The sequence below is a fragment of the Narcine bancroftii genome, chromosome 1, assembly GCF_036971445.1.
Source record: "Narcine bancroftii isolate sNarBan1 chromosome 1, sNarBan1.hap1, whole genome shotgun sequence".
NCBI classification, from domain to species: Eukaryota; Metazoa; Chordata; class Chondrichthyes; order Torpediniformes; family Narcinidae; genus Narcine; species Narcine bancroftii.
In genome coordinates, this window is record NC_091469.1 from 234,320,790 (window position 1) to 234,337,548 (window position 16,759).

Here is a 16,759-nt window from a genome sequence, read left to right on the forward strand (position 1 = left end):
AGGTTGGATTGGCATTAAAAAAAAGTGATGCTATGTTAGTATTAATTTCAAGAGGAATAGTGTACAAGGATGAAGAGGTGTTAATGAGGCTCTATGGGGCACTGGTGAGACTTCATTTGGAGAACTGTGTGCAGTTTTGGGCCCCTTAGAAAGGGTGTAATAATGTTGGAGAGAGTACAGAGAAGATTTGCCAGGATGATTATATAGGGCTAACATACGAGGAACGTTTAGAGGCTCTTGGACTGTATTCATTGGAATATAGAAGAATGAGAGGAGACCTCATAGAAATCTATCGAATGCTGAAAGGATTGGATAGAGTAGAAGTGATTAAGATGCTTTCCTTGGTAGGTGAATCCAGGACAAGAGGGCATGGTGTTAGAATAGAAGGTACCCATTTAAAACTGAGATAAGGAGAAATTTCTTTAGCCAGAGGGTTGTGGATTTGTGGAACTCATTGCCGCATACAGCTGTGGAGGCCAGATTATCGGGGGAGTTTAAGGAGGAGAGTGACAGATATCTAACTAGTCAAAGTATTAAGGGAGTCTGTGGAAAAGGTAGGAATTTGGAACTAGATGTGAGAACACTTTAGCTCTGAGTGGATTTGGAGAGTAGACTTGATAGGCCAAATTGCCTACTTTTGCTCCTTTATCTTATTTGATCTAGTGTGATCTATAGAGAATACACACACACACACACACACACACACACACACAGGTTGCAACCATTCATAGGTGTGGAAGAGCAAGAACATTTAAGTTAAAGGCTACATCACATAACACTACATTTAGAATGTAACAAACAAGAAAGTCTTTAACTTTGTCTAGTTATCAGAGCTCAGTTGTTGCTTTATCCAGAGAGGGAGGTGGCAAGAGAGTCATGTGAGTGGGACACTAGAGGAAACAGCATTCAGTATTGACCACCAGCCATCTTGTGGAACACTGTGAAATGGAGAATTAAGAGGATTCTTCCTGTAAGGGGAATTATTGAACCATACTGAGACCAAAGGAAAGGTCACTCAACTGACCCATACCTAGTTTGTATCGTGGAAATCACACGTTTTGTTTCCCCTATGCAAGGCAAAGGGGAGTTGTGACAACCATTTGACCGAAAAGGTATTTCTCAGCAAGAAACTCGACAAGGATGAGTGAGATTTCAGCACTCTGGTCAATCAGTCTCTCCCACCTCCTTCGTGATTACTTCTGGGCATCAGTTTAAGAGTCTGCGTTTCGACAAAGGATTTCTAAGACAGAACTTTGGACTGACTTTCCAGAATTGTGCCCAAGCTGTAATGTTTTGGATATCCCACACATATAGACAAGTATATTAGCACATTATGACAGATTATATTGTGTTTTATATTATATATAGGATAAGTTGGGGCAGGGTTTTAGTGTAGGTCACGTACAAACATTTCAGAACAGATCACATTTAAAATATTGGAGCTCTGTTCAAGCTAGGCAGACTGGCTCAGAGTACCTTTGCAAAAGCTTTGAAGAGTGCCCAAAGGACTTCACTAATGGAATGTTGTTTTGAAAAGCAACAGATGGAACAACTCGGAGGATTAGATCCGGAGTCCCAGGCTGTCTGAGTGCAGCTTGCTGTTCTAAAAGGTTCATGTGGTTTTGCAACCAGAGTCTAACAGGCTTTTTTCTCTGGGAGAGAATTCAGTTCAGCAGCAGCTGACAAGCTGGTGAAAAAACCCCATTTGGAGACGGGTTGTGAGTTCTTAGTTCAACCTGGTCAAAGCCCTTGTGGTTTATGCAAGAGGAGAGGACTGGCTGTGTAATGTTTTACTTGAAATAAGAGAAACAAAAAGGAACTCTGTGGTGACCTGAAAGAAAGAAGTTATCATCTTTGCCCGATGGAGCAAGTTTCTTTGGTAAGACACTGTCGTGGCTGATTAGGAGTCAGTTTCTGTCCAGCGACCAACAAATCTCTCTCCGAAAACCGACAAGAACCTTCCTGAGCGGTAACCATTTACCTTTAAAGCACCAAAGCCTGGTGAAGATTCATCAGCGTTAAATTCTGTGCACAGTATAAGAATTGTCTGATACCAGTGAACTTGGAGGAGTGAGAAGTGAGATTGGACTGTGAATCAAAGAACTTTTCTGAACTTACACACACATTACATACATGTGCACTTAGAATTAGAAGGGGGTTAAATAAGTTAATAGAGATAAGTTAAAGTGTGATCCTGTTTTCATGTTTAAAGATAATTAAAAGTAACTTTTCTTTAAGTAACCACTTATCTTGGTGAATTTCTATTGCTGCTGGGTTTTGGGGTCCTCTGGCCCCGTAACAACATCATTGGGTTTGATTCAATACTACCGTTATATCTGCTCTCAGCCCTATGGCAGCCTGCTCCAAACACCCAATGTTCTCTGTGTAAAATATTTGCCCCTCCCCAACCTTAAAAGTATCCTCTGGTGTGTGATGCTGTTACCCTGGGGAAAAGGTTCTGATTGTCCACCCTATTAATGCTTATCATAATTTTATTTACCTTTATCAGGTCTCCCATCAATCTTCTCTGCTCAAGAGAAAACATCCAATTTTGTCCAATCTCTACCCTAAAAGCAAGCAACATCCTGGTAAACCTCTTCTGAGTGCTTTCCAAAGCTTCCACAGCCTTCCTTAATGGGATGATCAGAATTGCAAGAAAGATGGCCTTCTCCCTTTGCCATGACCGGTCTCCTCATTTTACGCACTTCCATTCCAACATCACCTCCCCACATGAATGGAATTCCCATGGTTCTCACTTTCCACCCCACCAGTCTGCATATGACACATCATTCTCTGACACCTCTGCCAATTTTAACATCTGGACACATCTTTTCCCCTTCTCACCCCTATGCACTTTTTCCACAGGGATCATTCTCTTTCTCACTCCCTGGTCTGCTCTTTCCATCCCCTAAGGCACTTCCTACTGTAACTGCAGAAGGTGCAAAACCTGTCTCAACATCCTCCCTGCTTACCTCCATCAAGGGCCACAAACAGACCTTCAGGTGAAGTAGAGCTTTAATGTGCACCTTGCATTAGTTGCACTCAGTGAGACCTCTACATCAATGAGGCAAAACACAACAGGCAACCACTTTTCTGAACATCTGCACTCTGTTCATAGGTCAAAGCTAAAACTCCTGGTTGCCAGCCATTTTAATTCCCCTCACCACTCCCATGCAGACATGCCTGGTCCTCTGCCTCATCAATTGCCAGGGTAAAACTAAACATAAACTTGAGGAACAACACATCATCCTCTTCCTGGACAACCTTAAACCAAATGGAACGAACACAATTTTCCAATTTTAGATAATCCCATCCTGTATCCAGTTCCATCTTTTCTATCCCTTCTTACCTACTCCCATTCTCAGTTTTCTCTCTAACCTCCTCTCCTTCCCAACCCCCACCCAATCAATGGGCTCTCCACCTATCCCACTTTCACTTCAACTCTTGGCTCTTCCCCTCCCTCCTCTATACTCAATATCTCCCCATACCACTTTATTCTTGATAACATTTAACTCCATAGTTTGTTTTTGAAATAAAGAAAGAACCTGCAGAAATTGATTGAATATTTATGATAGATTCTCAGAAGTCATTTCCCTTTTTGGCAAAAGCATGGGTGGCTTTTAACTGAATAAAACGAATTATACAGTAATTAAATTATCCAGAAATCTATCCACCTTACATTAATCCACTTCAAAATATTCTGGATCTGTACCAAATTCAAATGATAACAACAGTTGGAATGAAGCCAGAGTACAAGTAACAAAATAATACTGTGCAACACAGTACAGCCTCTTTGGCTCATGATGTTGTCCTGGCCCATATAAACTTATTTCACCTAATCCTTCCCTACCCCATACCCATAATCCTCTATTTTTCTTAGATTCATGTAGCTATTTCAGTCTTTTGAGTGTCCCTTTGTACAAGCCTCCACCTTCACTCCTAGCAATGCATTCCAGGCATCTTCCTTTCTGTGTAAAAGGAACACTTCAGACATCTTCCCTAAACTTTCCTCCATGCACCTTAAACAGTTGTCCTCTGGTATTGACTATTATTACCCCAGGAAAATGGTGCTGGTTATTCCTCTCAATCTTATATACCTCAACTAAGTCACTTCTCTTTGGAGGAATTAATGATGAGAGAAGCCCTAGCTCTGTCAACCTTGCTTCACAAGGCAGGTTCTCCAATTGAGGTAACATCCTGGTAAATCCCCTCTATAGCCATTTGAAAGCTTCTCAATCCTTCTTTCAATGAGGCAACCAGACCCAAAAGCAATATTCCTAAGTGGGGTCTAACCAGAGTTTTATAGTGCTGCAACATTACCTCATAGCTCGAGTTCAATCCCCCGACTAATGAAGGCCGGCAACACCATACACCTTAACTGGCCTATCAATCTACTTAACAAACTTCAGGGATTGATGCACCTTGATTCCAAGATTCTTCTGTTCCTCCACACTGAAGAATCCTGCCATTATCCACACAGCCTTTGTTGAACCTTCCAAAGCGCATCATTTCACACTTATCCAGATTAAGCTCCATCTGTCACTTCTCCACCTAACTCTGCATCTTGTCATTATCCTTTGACAACCTTCTATACTATAACCACAACACCTCTAACCTTTGTATTATCTGCAAGCTTACTGACATACCTCTCCACTTGTTTGTCCAAGATATTTCTAAAAATCAAAAAGAACAGGGGTCCCAGAACAGATCCCTGACCTCCAGTCTGAATATATTACATCTACTAATACCTTCTGCAGGGCAAGCCAACTCTGAATCCAAGCAGCCAGGGTTCCTTGGATCCTACGCTTACAACATTCTGAATGAGCAGACCATGGAGGATCTTGTCAAACATCTTACTAAAATCCATATCATATCCACCATCTTAAAATTAACCAACAGTTTATTTCATCACCCTCTCAAAAAAACTCATTTAGGTTTGTGAGACACCATCTGCCTCTCAAAGAAAATCCACACTGACTATCCTTGAGCGCAAATGCTCGTAAATCCTATCCAATAGTTTGCCTACCACTGACAAGACTCAATGATGTACAATTCCCAGGATTCTCTCTCTTGCCTTTCTTAAACAAAGGGCTTACATTTGACATTTTCCAATCCTGTAGTATCTCTCCTGCAACTCGGGAGGATGCAAAGATCATTGCCAATGCCCCCAACAATCTCTTCCTTCAATTCCTGTAGTCACCTGGGCTATAATCATATCTGGTTCTGAAGACTTATCTATCTGAATATTTTAAGAAGATCCCACACTCATTTTTCTTAACCTTGACACATTCCAGCACATTAACCTGTTCTACACTGACCTCACATTCACCAAAGTACACCTCCCTGGTGAATGGTGAAGTAAAGCATTCATTTAGGACTTCCTCTGCCTTAATATGTTCCCCATTTTATCCCAAATCGGCCCTACCCTCACTCTAGCCAACCTTCTGTTCTTCAGATGTGTAACACTTTAGGGATTTCCTTAATCCTACTTGCCAAGATCTCTAGCTTTCTTGTCCTTTAAATTCCTTCCTGGCTACTGTGTAATTCTCAGGAACCCTTCCTTACTTCTGCTTCCAAACCTGATGTGTGCTTCCTTCTTTCTCATGACCAGCTGTGCCACTTTTTTTGTTAAACATGGCTCCTTCACCCTACTTCTTTTTACTCATGTCAGTAGCCACAGGTGAGCAGTTACCCTACTTTGTCCCGGTGAAATTCTTGGGAATTCAGGACCTCCCAGGCCTTTCACACCATCGTCCAAATTCCCAGGAATTTGGCCTCCATGGCAATTTAGTGAGGGTCCTGTCCCCAACCAATAACGCCTTACTCACTCACAGGAGTAAGTTTAAGTTCACTCCTGTCCGACGGTTGCTTGCCAACTACTCCCCAACATTTTGGCACGCCACGACGGCAGCACCACTTTGGATGAATGGCCCATAATCCCTCATGCAGCTGGACTTGCTCTGGGAAATCCAGCTGTGCAAGGGATTATGGTTAATGAGGACGGCCATTCCAACATGCTGAAGCGGCCCGCTGTTTCAGGAGGTAAGTATCTTTTAATTTTAATTGCCTATGTGATCCAGCATGCAAGCACTGATGTCACAAGGCTTCCCCTGCTTGGCCATTTGGCTCTTCACATTGCATGGAGAGGGTGGTCCAGGAAAATTTCCCAGGGCTGTGGACCCTTTTAAAATTCTCAGGCCAACCATTTCACACCACAGGTTCACGAGAGGGTTCCTGGGAAAATTTCCCCAAGAATCTTCATTTTACACTGCAGTGTGAAAAGGCCTAGTAGGACAAACTGATCCAGGACACTGCACAAGTGGTCCCTAAACATTCTTCACGTTTTCCTGAGAACATCTGTTCCCAGTTTATTCTCAAAAGTTTCTACCTGCTCCCATTGCAATTAGTCCTTCCCCAATTAAACACTTTCCCATTTTGTCTACTCCTATCCTTGTTCATACATAAAGGTCACCAGGTGGTGGTCATCAACACTAAAATCCTCTCCTACAAAGAGGTCTCTTGTCTGAACAGATTCATTATTCAGTATCCGAAAATCTTATCGACTAAAAGAGTGATGCCACTTTCAGGGAATTATGTATCTGCTTGAACAGATCTTTCTGTGCACTCCTCAGGGCCCTACCATTTACAGTACTGTCCTACTTTGGTGTTTCCATCCAAAATACAACATTTGTTTCCATTAAATTCCATGTTCCATTTTGCAGCCCTGTTTTCCAACTGGTCCAGATCCCTCTGCAAACTTTGAAAGCCTTCCTCACTGACCAGCACACCTCCAATCTTTGTGTCATTTGCAAACTTGCTGATTCAATTTACATTATTATCATCAAGATCATTGATATACATGACTACCCACAATGGCCTTAACTGATCTCCAAGGCACACCACTGGTCACAGGCCTCCAGTCTGAGAGACAAACATCTACTCCCATGATCTAGCTTCTCCCGTAAAATCAATGACGAATCTAGTTTACTAGCTTACCATGAATACTGAGCTTACCATGAACATTCCCGATTACCTCCCACATAGGACCTTGTCAAAGGCCTTACTAAATCCATATAGACAATACCCACAGCCTTTCTTTCATCAACTTTCCTGATAACCTCCTCAGAAAAATTCTGCAAGATTGGTTAAACACAACCTACCACGCACAATGCCACATTGACCATACTGAATCAGACCTTGACTATTCAAATACTTGTACATCCGATCTCTTAGAACACTTTCTAATAACTTGTTGACATCAGACTCACCAGCTGATCATTTCCTGGGTTATTTTTGGAGCCTTTTTATACAATACAATAACATGAACAACCCTTCAATCTTCAGATACCTTACCCATGGCTAAGAGCATTTTAAATACATCTGCCAGGGTCCCTGTAATTTTTGCACTAGCCTTCCTCAAAGGGACCCTACCTTTAAAGCTAGACTACTATCAGATCATTCACCTCTGTTATTAGCAATAGAACTGGAAGACATCCCACCAAGAACATATAGATGGAGATTAAACTCTACTTAAAAGGCAGGAATTTAGAGAGTTTATTGAAGGCCAAATTAAAACACATTTTGAAATAAACAAAGAAACAGTGAAAGACAAATTTATATTATGGGATGCAATGAAAGCCTTCATTAGAGGACAGATAATAAGTTATGTAACTAAGATGAAAAAAGATTACAATCGGGAAATAGAGCAGTTGGAAAGGGAGATAGTAAGTTCAGAAAAGGAATTAGTAAAATGGGATGATATCATGAAAAGGAGAGAATTGGCAGTCAAAAAAATAAAATACGAAACATTACAAACGTATAAGGTGGAGAAGAACATAATGAAAACAAAGCAAAAATATTACGAACTGGGAGAAAAAAAACATAAAATATTAGCTTGGCAACTTAAAACAGAACAAGCTAAAAGAACTGCATTGGCATCAAGGAAAAAAGGACAAACAAATTACATATAACCCAACAGAGATTAATGAAAACTTTAAGGAATTTTATGAACAATTATACCAAACTGAAAACGAGGGGAAAGATGATAAAATAGAGGAATTTTTAGCTAAAATTGAACTGCCGAAATTGCAAGGAGGAACAAAACAAACGAATAAAACCATTTGAAACAGAGGAAGTACATGATATATTAAAAAAGCTGCCGAACAATAAAACACCAGGAGAGGATGGATTTCCAATAGAATTTTATAAAACATTTAAAGAGATATTAATTTCTCCTCTCCTGGAAGTAAATGAACCAGATAGAAGAAACACAAAACATGCCAGATTCATGTAAAACAGCAATAATTACAGTAATACCAAAGATGGGGAAGGATCCATTAATACCTGCATCATATAGACCAATATCTCTACTTAACTCAGATTATAAAATAATAGCAAAATTATTAGCAAACAGATTGGCCGATTGTGTATCAAAAATAGTAAAACAAGATCAAACTGGATTTATAAAAAAAGACAAACAGCGGATAATGTCTGTAAACTTATTAATCTAATTCATGCAGTTCAAGGAAATAAGAAACCAACAGTGGCTGTTGCTTTAGTCGCAGAAAAAGCCTTTGACAGAGTAGAGTGGAACTACTTATTTAAAGTATTACAGAAGTTCAATCTACCAGAAAAATATATAAATTGGATTAAAGCATTGCATAATGGACCGTTATAATAAATGGATATGTATCAAATCAATTTAAATTAAGTAGGTCAACTAGACAGGGATGTCCATTAGTCGCCTTAGCAATAGAACCATTGGCAGAACTGATAAGAATAGAAAATAAAATAAAAGGGATAAAAATAAAGGAGAAGGAGTATAAAATCAGCTTATTTGCAGATGACATCATAGTATACCTAACAGAACCAGAGATATCAATAAAAGAATTATATAAGAAATTGAAGGAATATGGAGAAATATCGGGGTACAAGATCCACACAAATAAAAGTGAAGTGATGCCAATGTGTAATGCAGATTATAAAGAATTTTAAAAAGAATCACCATTTAAATGGCAAGCACAAGCAATCCGATACCTAGGTATCAGGATAGATAATAACTTAAACCACCTGTACAAACTAAATTATCAGCCACTAATAAAGAAATTGCAGGGAGACTTAGAACATTGGAAAGAATTACCGCTGACGTTGATAGGGAAGGTAAACTGCATTAAAATGAACATGTTCCCAAGGACACAATACTTATTTCAAAAGTCACAAATTCCCTTAACAGAATTTTTTTTTAATGAACTAAAGGGAATAATAAGGAAATTCTTGTGGAAAGGGAGGAAACCAAGGGTAGCGTTAGATAAATTAACAGAGAGGTATAACCAAGGTGGTTTGAAGTTACCAAACTTTAGAAATTATTATAGAGCCGCACAATTAAGGTATTTATCAGATTTTTACCAGACAAGGGAAAAACCAGACTGGACTAAGATAGAACTAGATAAAATAGGGGAGAAGGTACTGGAACATATACTTTATAAGTGGGATGAAAAGTTGGTGCAATACAAAAGCTCACCATTTACTTAATACATGGAAGATCCACTCAGAAAGGAAAAAACCCTATTACCAAATATCAAAATTATTAATGACGCAAAATCCACTAATCCCTTTTACAATAGATAACCTTTCCTTTAGAGAATGGGAGAGAAAAGGAATGAAAAGAATAGAAAATTGTTTTTTGGAAAATAATTTGAACAGTTGAAGTACAAATATGGAATAACTCATGGTACAATGTTTGCATATCATCAATTGAAAGCTTATTTAAAGGATAAATTGGGAAACAGATTGAGATTACCTGAAGGAAGCAGCTTTGAATATGTGATTACAGATACAATGATAATTTTAAAAATTGTAACGAACATGTATATTAAGCTGCAAGATAAGGAAAATTATCATATAAACTATAAACCTAAACAGAAATGGGAAAAGGATTTAAACAAAGATAAAAAATGAAGTATGGGAAAAGTTATGTTCTGGAACTATGAAGAATATTTTCGCTGTAAGAAGGAAACAGGAACAACAGTACATGCAATTTGGGCATGTGAGAAAGTGGAAAAGTTTTGCAAAGATCTAAACCAGGTATTAAATAAAATCACAAAAAGCAACATATAAAAAAATTCCAGGAGATCTTTCTTCTAAGTAATATAAGAAGAACTTGGACTTGATTTGGATGGAGCACAAAAAAAGATTTATTATGATAGCCTTAGCTGTAGCAAAAAAATGTATTATGTCAACCTGGAAATTAGAAGATAGCCTGAGAATACAGCAATGGTACATAGAAATGAATAAATGTATTCCATTGGAAAAAATAACATATAATTTAAGAAATAACATCACAGTATTCGAACAAATTTGGGAACCGTACATGGAACACAATAGAGAAGTCCTACCGCGGACCTCCACCGCCTAAAATGACAGAAGGAGAAAACGACGAAATGAACTGACCCAGTATGTAAAAGTAGAAGACACAAATGTCTTGTTTATTTTAATTGTATGACGACATTGTTTAATGGGTTTAATGTATCATATATGTTGAACGTTGAGTGAGTGGGGGGGGGGGGGTTGAAGGAGAGAGGGAAGGGAGGGGGGAAAAAGGGGATAAAATGACACTGTATATTTAAGAGGGAAATGTTTGTGTGTATTTTGGTCAGTATGGTGCATAGTGTGAAAAATAAAATTTAAAAAAAATACAATAAACACAAGGTTATGCATGATACAGTATAATTGATCACTCCTCAAAAATTAAAAGAATGGGATTCAACATTATTGGATAGATGTTTTCGCTGTAAGAAGGAAATGGGAACAACAGTATATGCAATTTGGGCATGTACAAAAGTGAATACGTTTTGGGAAGAACTAAATCAGATATTAAATAAAATTACAAAAAATAACATACCAAAAAATCCAGAGATCTTTCTTTTAAGTAACACAAGAAATAAAGAATTAGGCCTCAAATTGGATAAAGCGCAAAAAAAATTCATTATGATAGCCTCAACAGTAGCAAAAAAATGTATAATGTCAACTTGGAAAATGGAAGAGAACATAAGAATACAGCAATGGTACATGGAAATGAATAAATGTATTCCATTGGAAAAAATAACATACAATTTAAAAAATAAAGTCACATTGTTTGAACAAATTTGGGAACCATATTGGAACAAAACAGAGAGAGCTTGCCTAGGACCTCCATCATCTAAAATGAAAATGATAAGAAGACAAAACGACTAGATTCAGTGTATAACAAATAGATGACGCATTTTCCTTGTTTATTTTCCTTTGTGTGAAGATATTGTTCTATGGTTTTATTGTATTGTATATGTTGAATATTTATGGGTTTTGGAGGGGGTGGGAAGAGGGGAGGAAGGGAAAGGGGGAAAAAAAGGGAGAAAATGCCACTGTGTAAATTTAATGAGAAACGTTTGTACATATTTTGGTTGATAAGGTTCACAGTGTGAAAAATAAAAAATTATTAAAGAAAATTTTAAAAAAGGGGACCCTATCTTATTGGGCCCTAGAGAATTGGTATACCGATCATTGGAGCCAAAGTCCTCCCTTATACATATCTATCCTGTCTTCTTCTCTAATCAGAGAACTAGTATTGCACCCTCTCCAATGGGTATCTCAATATATTGATTTAGAAAACTTTCCTTCACACATTTGACAAACTCCAAGTCATCCAGCCCTTTTACAGTATGGGAGACCTAGTCTATATGTGGAAAGTTAAAATTACGTTTGATCTCAACTTTGTTCTTTATACACTTTAAGACAGCAAGTACCTCCTCCTTTTTAATCTGTATAGGCTCCATGACCTTACTGTGTTTGCCCCATTTCCCAAAACTCTATGCCACTTTCCTGATAAATAGATACAAAAAAATCCTACTTAAGATTTCCCCCATCTCTTCTGGCTTCATACATAGCCAACCACTCTGATATTCAAGATGACCAATTTTGTCCCTTCCCATTCACGTTATCAGCCCAAGTAACCTCATGTCTTCTTTTAGCCTTCCTGATTGTCCCTATTTTTTTTACCTGCATTTTTATACTCCTCAAATACCTAATTTGCTCTTTATTGCCTAGACCTGCTATACACCACATTTTCTTAACTAGATCCCCAATATCCCTCGAAAACCAAGATTCCTTACACTTGTTAACTTTGCCTTTAATCCTGACCTGAACACAAAATCACTTTGCTTTCCATCCAGCCCTTTTACAGTACAGGAGTCCTAGTCTATATGTGGAAAGTTAAAATTACCTTTGATCACAACTTGGTTTCCTGGAGCTGTCTGCTATAGCTACAGTTTTGATCCTCCAATTTTCGCTGACTATTCAGTCGTCTATAATACAACCCCATTAATGTGGTCATACCTTTCCTGCTCCTCAGCTCCACCCATATAGCCTCAGTAGACGAGAACATAAATGTAGTCCACATTGATTTTCAAAGGTAGTTGTTGGCCTCTTAATTTTTTTTTGAGCCTGCAAACCAAGAGTGGCTAAGTCACATCAGAGGACATTAAGCATCAATTATGTTGTGTTGATGATGAGATCCATCAGCTGACCAACCTTGCTCAAGTGACCATTGGACAGTAAGGTTGATCAATAATTTATGATAGATGGCCCAGTTTTCCAAAATAATACAGGATATTTATTTGTTTACAGTCTGCAGAAATATGATGAAGATAAGATGAGGTTTGAAGTTTATGTAATGTCACAGCTGGAAATGAAAGATTTCTTCCTTGGAAAGTACATATGCAATTACAAATTGCAAATTTTCTTCCAATAATCTACCATATATTTTAAACAACATCCTGGCAATACAACTCCAATATTTGTTATTTTACTCCCAAATTGTTTACATGTATTCATCTGAATAACTGCACCTAGTTTCATTTTTTGCCAAGAACTATGTTTGTAGCTATACCATAAGTTTTTCTTAAATTATGGATGCTCTCTCAATCTTTAATACATTTTGCAATATTTTTGAAACCGTTTTTACTCACCTTCAATATATAATAGAAGGGAAACCAGGAAAAAAGAGTGTCAGAAAAGAATTCAGCTACACTGAAGAGACCATAAACCACCCAATACATCAGCCATATTGTGTCATCATCTTTATCAGGACTTTCAATGGCTTTGATTCTGCAGTTAAAAAAACACACAAATAAATGAAGTTTAATTACTGCTTCCAAATATTTCAAGAACAAAGAGAATCAGTTTTTAAATTAATGCATTGTGAATAGGTGAACCAACATGGAGACCAGGTGTAGATATGGACAGTACTTTTCAGTGTATAAATTGGGTTTTTTAATATATGCCAGGATTGCCCAAGGAAGGTAAAACAAAACAAAATTTAAAAAAAATTTTGAACAAGGTTACTTAACCTAAAATGCTGCTAAAATAAAATCCTTAAAAAAATACAATAAGGAAGACGAAAAGAATTTTAAGGTGAATAAGAAGTGTAATTAGCCAAAGGTTCCAGATCATCTTGCTGGATCTGCAGGTAATCTTCTATTACCTTACTACTACAAAGGCAGTGCTTTATGTCTCCACAGTGCACTTTCAATATAGAATGAATCCGAGTTGATGATGAATAACCCTTATTGTATTCGCATGCTCGCTTATGACAAAAGAAGGTTCCATTGGGCTCATGGAGTCTATGTCAAGTTTATTGTCATCTGATTGAAACAGTGTACTCCAGTCCTTGGTGCAAAAACATGCACACAACCAGACAAACAATACATATGCAGGACAAGTATTATATCTATTGTTACAAGCCCACAGGACTCCAAAAACCAACAGCAACAGAAAGTCACAAAGACAATGGTTAATTAAATAAAAGTTGCTTTTAATTTTCTTCAGATATAATATCAATCTCTAACTTATCACTATTTACTTAACTTCACTATGCCCAAATGTAAATATGTGTTTGTGTATAATTAAAGTCCCACTCTGAAAAGTCGATTTTAAAACTTCAGCATCATTTTAGTCTTGCTTGAAAGTCTTAAATTCTCAGTTCAGAAATAATTATAAAGTGCTTTCAAACATTATATCTTCAGGCCTTTTTTTTTTTACTCACAATGTGGTTATTTTCTTCCACAATGAATTCACAAACCCAGACAAGGGTTAAACAAATGTGGTTAATCCTCTTCCACATTTGAAGTCACAAACCAGATGAGAGTTAAACGAAGTGGCTTAAGCACAAAAATAGGCAGTAGAATTCTGCCCTCTTTTCCACAGCAGAGTGGTCTTCATTAATTCAAAAGCCACGACTCTGTGTTCCCCTTCTTCGAGGTGTAACACAACAAACTGCATCAATTCTGGTTACTGTAACTCAATCCTATCTTTCATAAGGTTTCAACCCTTGAAAGTCAGAGGTTTGACTTTTGTAAACTCCAAGTTGAACTGTTCTAAAACTGAACTTAAAATGTCTGAATTTGATAATATATTTCTCCAAGTCATGTGTAGTTACATGATGGATGAGGTCATCCTCAATTCTTGGAAACCACATGACCATCAGTTTTATTTCTACCAAACCAAAATTATTTTCCTTTTTCAAAGCCATTCCATATCCATATCCATCTCTGAGCTCATCTCTATTCAAAAGACTTAAGTTAAAAGACAGATGGCTTCCTCAGCAGTTCTTGAATAATTAAGACCCACTTGAAATCCATTAGCTCTGTGTCCAAGACAGTTGACTCTGAGAATGAACACTTTTCAGAAAACGATGGTTCTCTGTAAATGTGCTATGATCTGCATGTGACCTTGTACCAACCCACAGCCAACTTACTGAGAATACAGATACAATAGGTTAACTCTATAATTTGCTTTTCTAAGACATTTTTATAAAAGAAATACTAAACATAAATTTGTTACACTATAAAAATAAATAAATGTTGCTTTGAGTCTCGGATGTTTAGTGAGAGCAGTTCCTTTGGTTATTCAGCATTCTCACTGCTCATGGGAAGAAGCTGTTCCCCATGTCAACATTCAGAGCAATTCATATTTCCACACATTTCTCCATAACCCATCCTCTCACACATGCCCAGAAATTCCACCCTTATTCTTAAACTATCCACCATTTTACAATTGCAAATTGACACTCTGGAATGCGTAGGGATAACAAATGAAACTCGGTCACCTTCAGGAAACCCTCAGTCACATGGAAAATGTGAAATTCCTCACAGCTAGCACCTCAAGTATGCTGCAGCAACAGTACATGCTCTGTATTACTACTGCACTGCCCCAAGTAAGGGGTGCATTTTATTCCTCTGTTCCTTAGCTTTGGGAAACTACGTCATGGTGCACTCAAAATTTGCAAACGCCAAGCAATGAACACAATTTATCCCAAAAAAAAACCATTTTGCTGGAGGAACTCAGCATTTCAAGCAACATAAGTGGGAGAAAAAGAATGGTTGGTCTTCATAATCTTATCATGGTCATAATCTAGTCCAATTCACTGGATTAAGTGGCACCATCAGGATTTGGCTGTGCTTTATCAGGAGAACAAGGTGTACCATTTGATTTATTTTTGTTCTAGCCAACACAATGGACAGAAACCCAAGATGGTTCACAGATAGCAAACATGCTTATGTTAACTACAGATTTGTAATACAGTATAGAGAACAGTCCACAGTGAAAATAAAGGGATATCGTGCTAACCATGATGTTAATGCCAGCGAACCAGATGGCACTGTCTGTAAGGAGTTTGTACATTCTCCCCGTGGGTTTTCCCTGGGTGCTCTGGTTTCCTCCCACCCTCCAAAATGTACGTGGCTGTATGTTAATTTGGGCGTAACTGGACAGCACACATGAAATGGCCAGAATTGGGTTCTACTGGTGCTGCAAATAAAACCATCAGCAACATTTTAAACTGGTTTAGAGGGATAGACAAGAAAGAGGCAGGAAATTTGTTTCCTCAGGTAGATGAGACCAGAACTAGAGGACATTGGCTCAGGGGTGTAGATTTCGGACAGAGATGAAGATTTGCTTTTCTCCGACAGTAGTAAATGCGTGGAATTATTTCCCCAAGGCAATAAAAGAGGCTGCTTCATTTGGTATAGTTAAACACATTTAGGTTTTTGCATAGTAGGGGAATCAAGAGTTATTGGGGGGGGGGTGTAAGGCAGGTAGATGGTACGGAGACCACAACCAGGCCAGCCATAATCTTATTGAATGGTGGAGAAGGATTGATGGGCGACTGGGTTTATTCCTATTCCTATTTCTTATGCTTAATTTCTACACAGCAAAAAAACTAAGGGCAGATGTGTTCAGTCGAATTTTACTTAACTACCAGTTTATAAAATTGCATTAGTTTTGTTTGTAATTTTACTACCAATTTTTTGGTGAAAGAGGCTAACTTTCAGACTGTGGAAGATCCCATTTGTTGAGCATATGGAACACACATGCAGAAGGCTATTTAGCTCCTCACATCTGCTTTGCCAATCAATCGGACCACAGCTGACCTTTTGGCAGAGTACTGATTTTCCACAACAGCCCTACATCTTCCTGTTTCTTTAAATATCTGTATTGAATGTACTCACAGTCTCTTCAGGTAGAGATTCATATGAAGGAATTTTTATCTCTGCGCTGAATGGCTTGGCCTCCATTTTGAGACAGTGACAACTGATTTGAGATACCACAGCCAGACGAAACTGTCATTCCCTCAACTATTCTGTGAAATTTGCCATGTGTTCGCCTCTCCTGGTTGCTAAATTTTCAGATGGAAGGTAGATTACAAGGTAATTTCTGAAGGAAAAAC

General features: G+C 38.1%; 1 protein-coding gene across 1 annotated transcript in view; it reads right to left on the reverse strand.

The window, feature by feature from the left end:
- Window positions 1-16,759, reverse strand: part of reep5 (receptor accessory protein 5) — a 51,056-nt gene that overhangs the window by 8,039 nt on the left and 26,258 nt on the right. Inside the window, exon 3 of the mRNA XM_069892905.1 lies at window positions 13,002-13,140. Within this exon, the coding sequence (XP_069749006.1) occupies window positions 13,002-13,140 (139 nt within the window). The remainder of the gene's footprint in view (window positions 1-13,001; window positions 13,141-16,759) is intronic.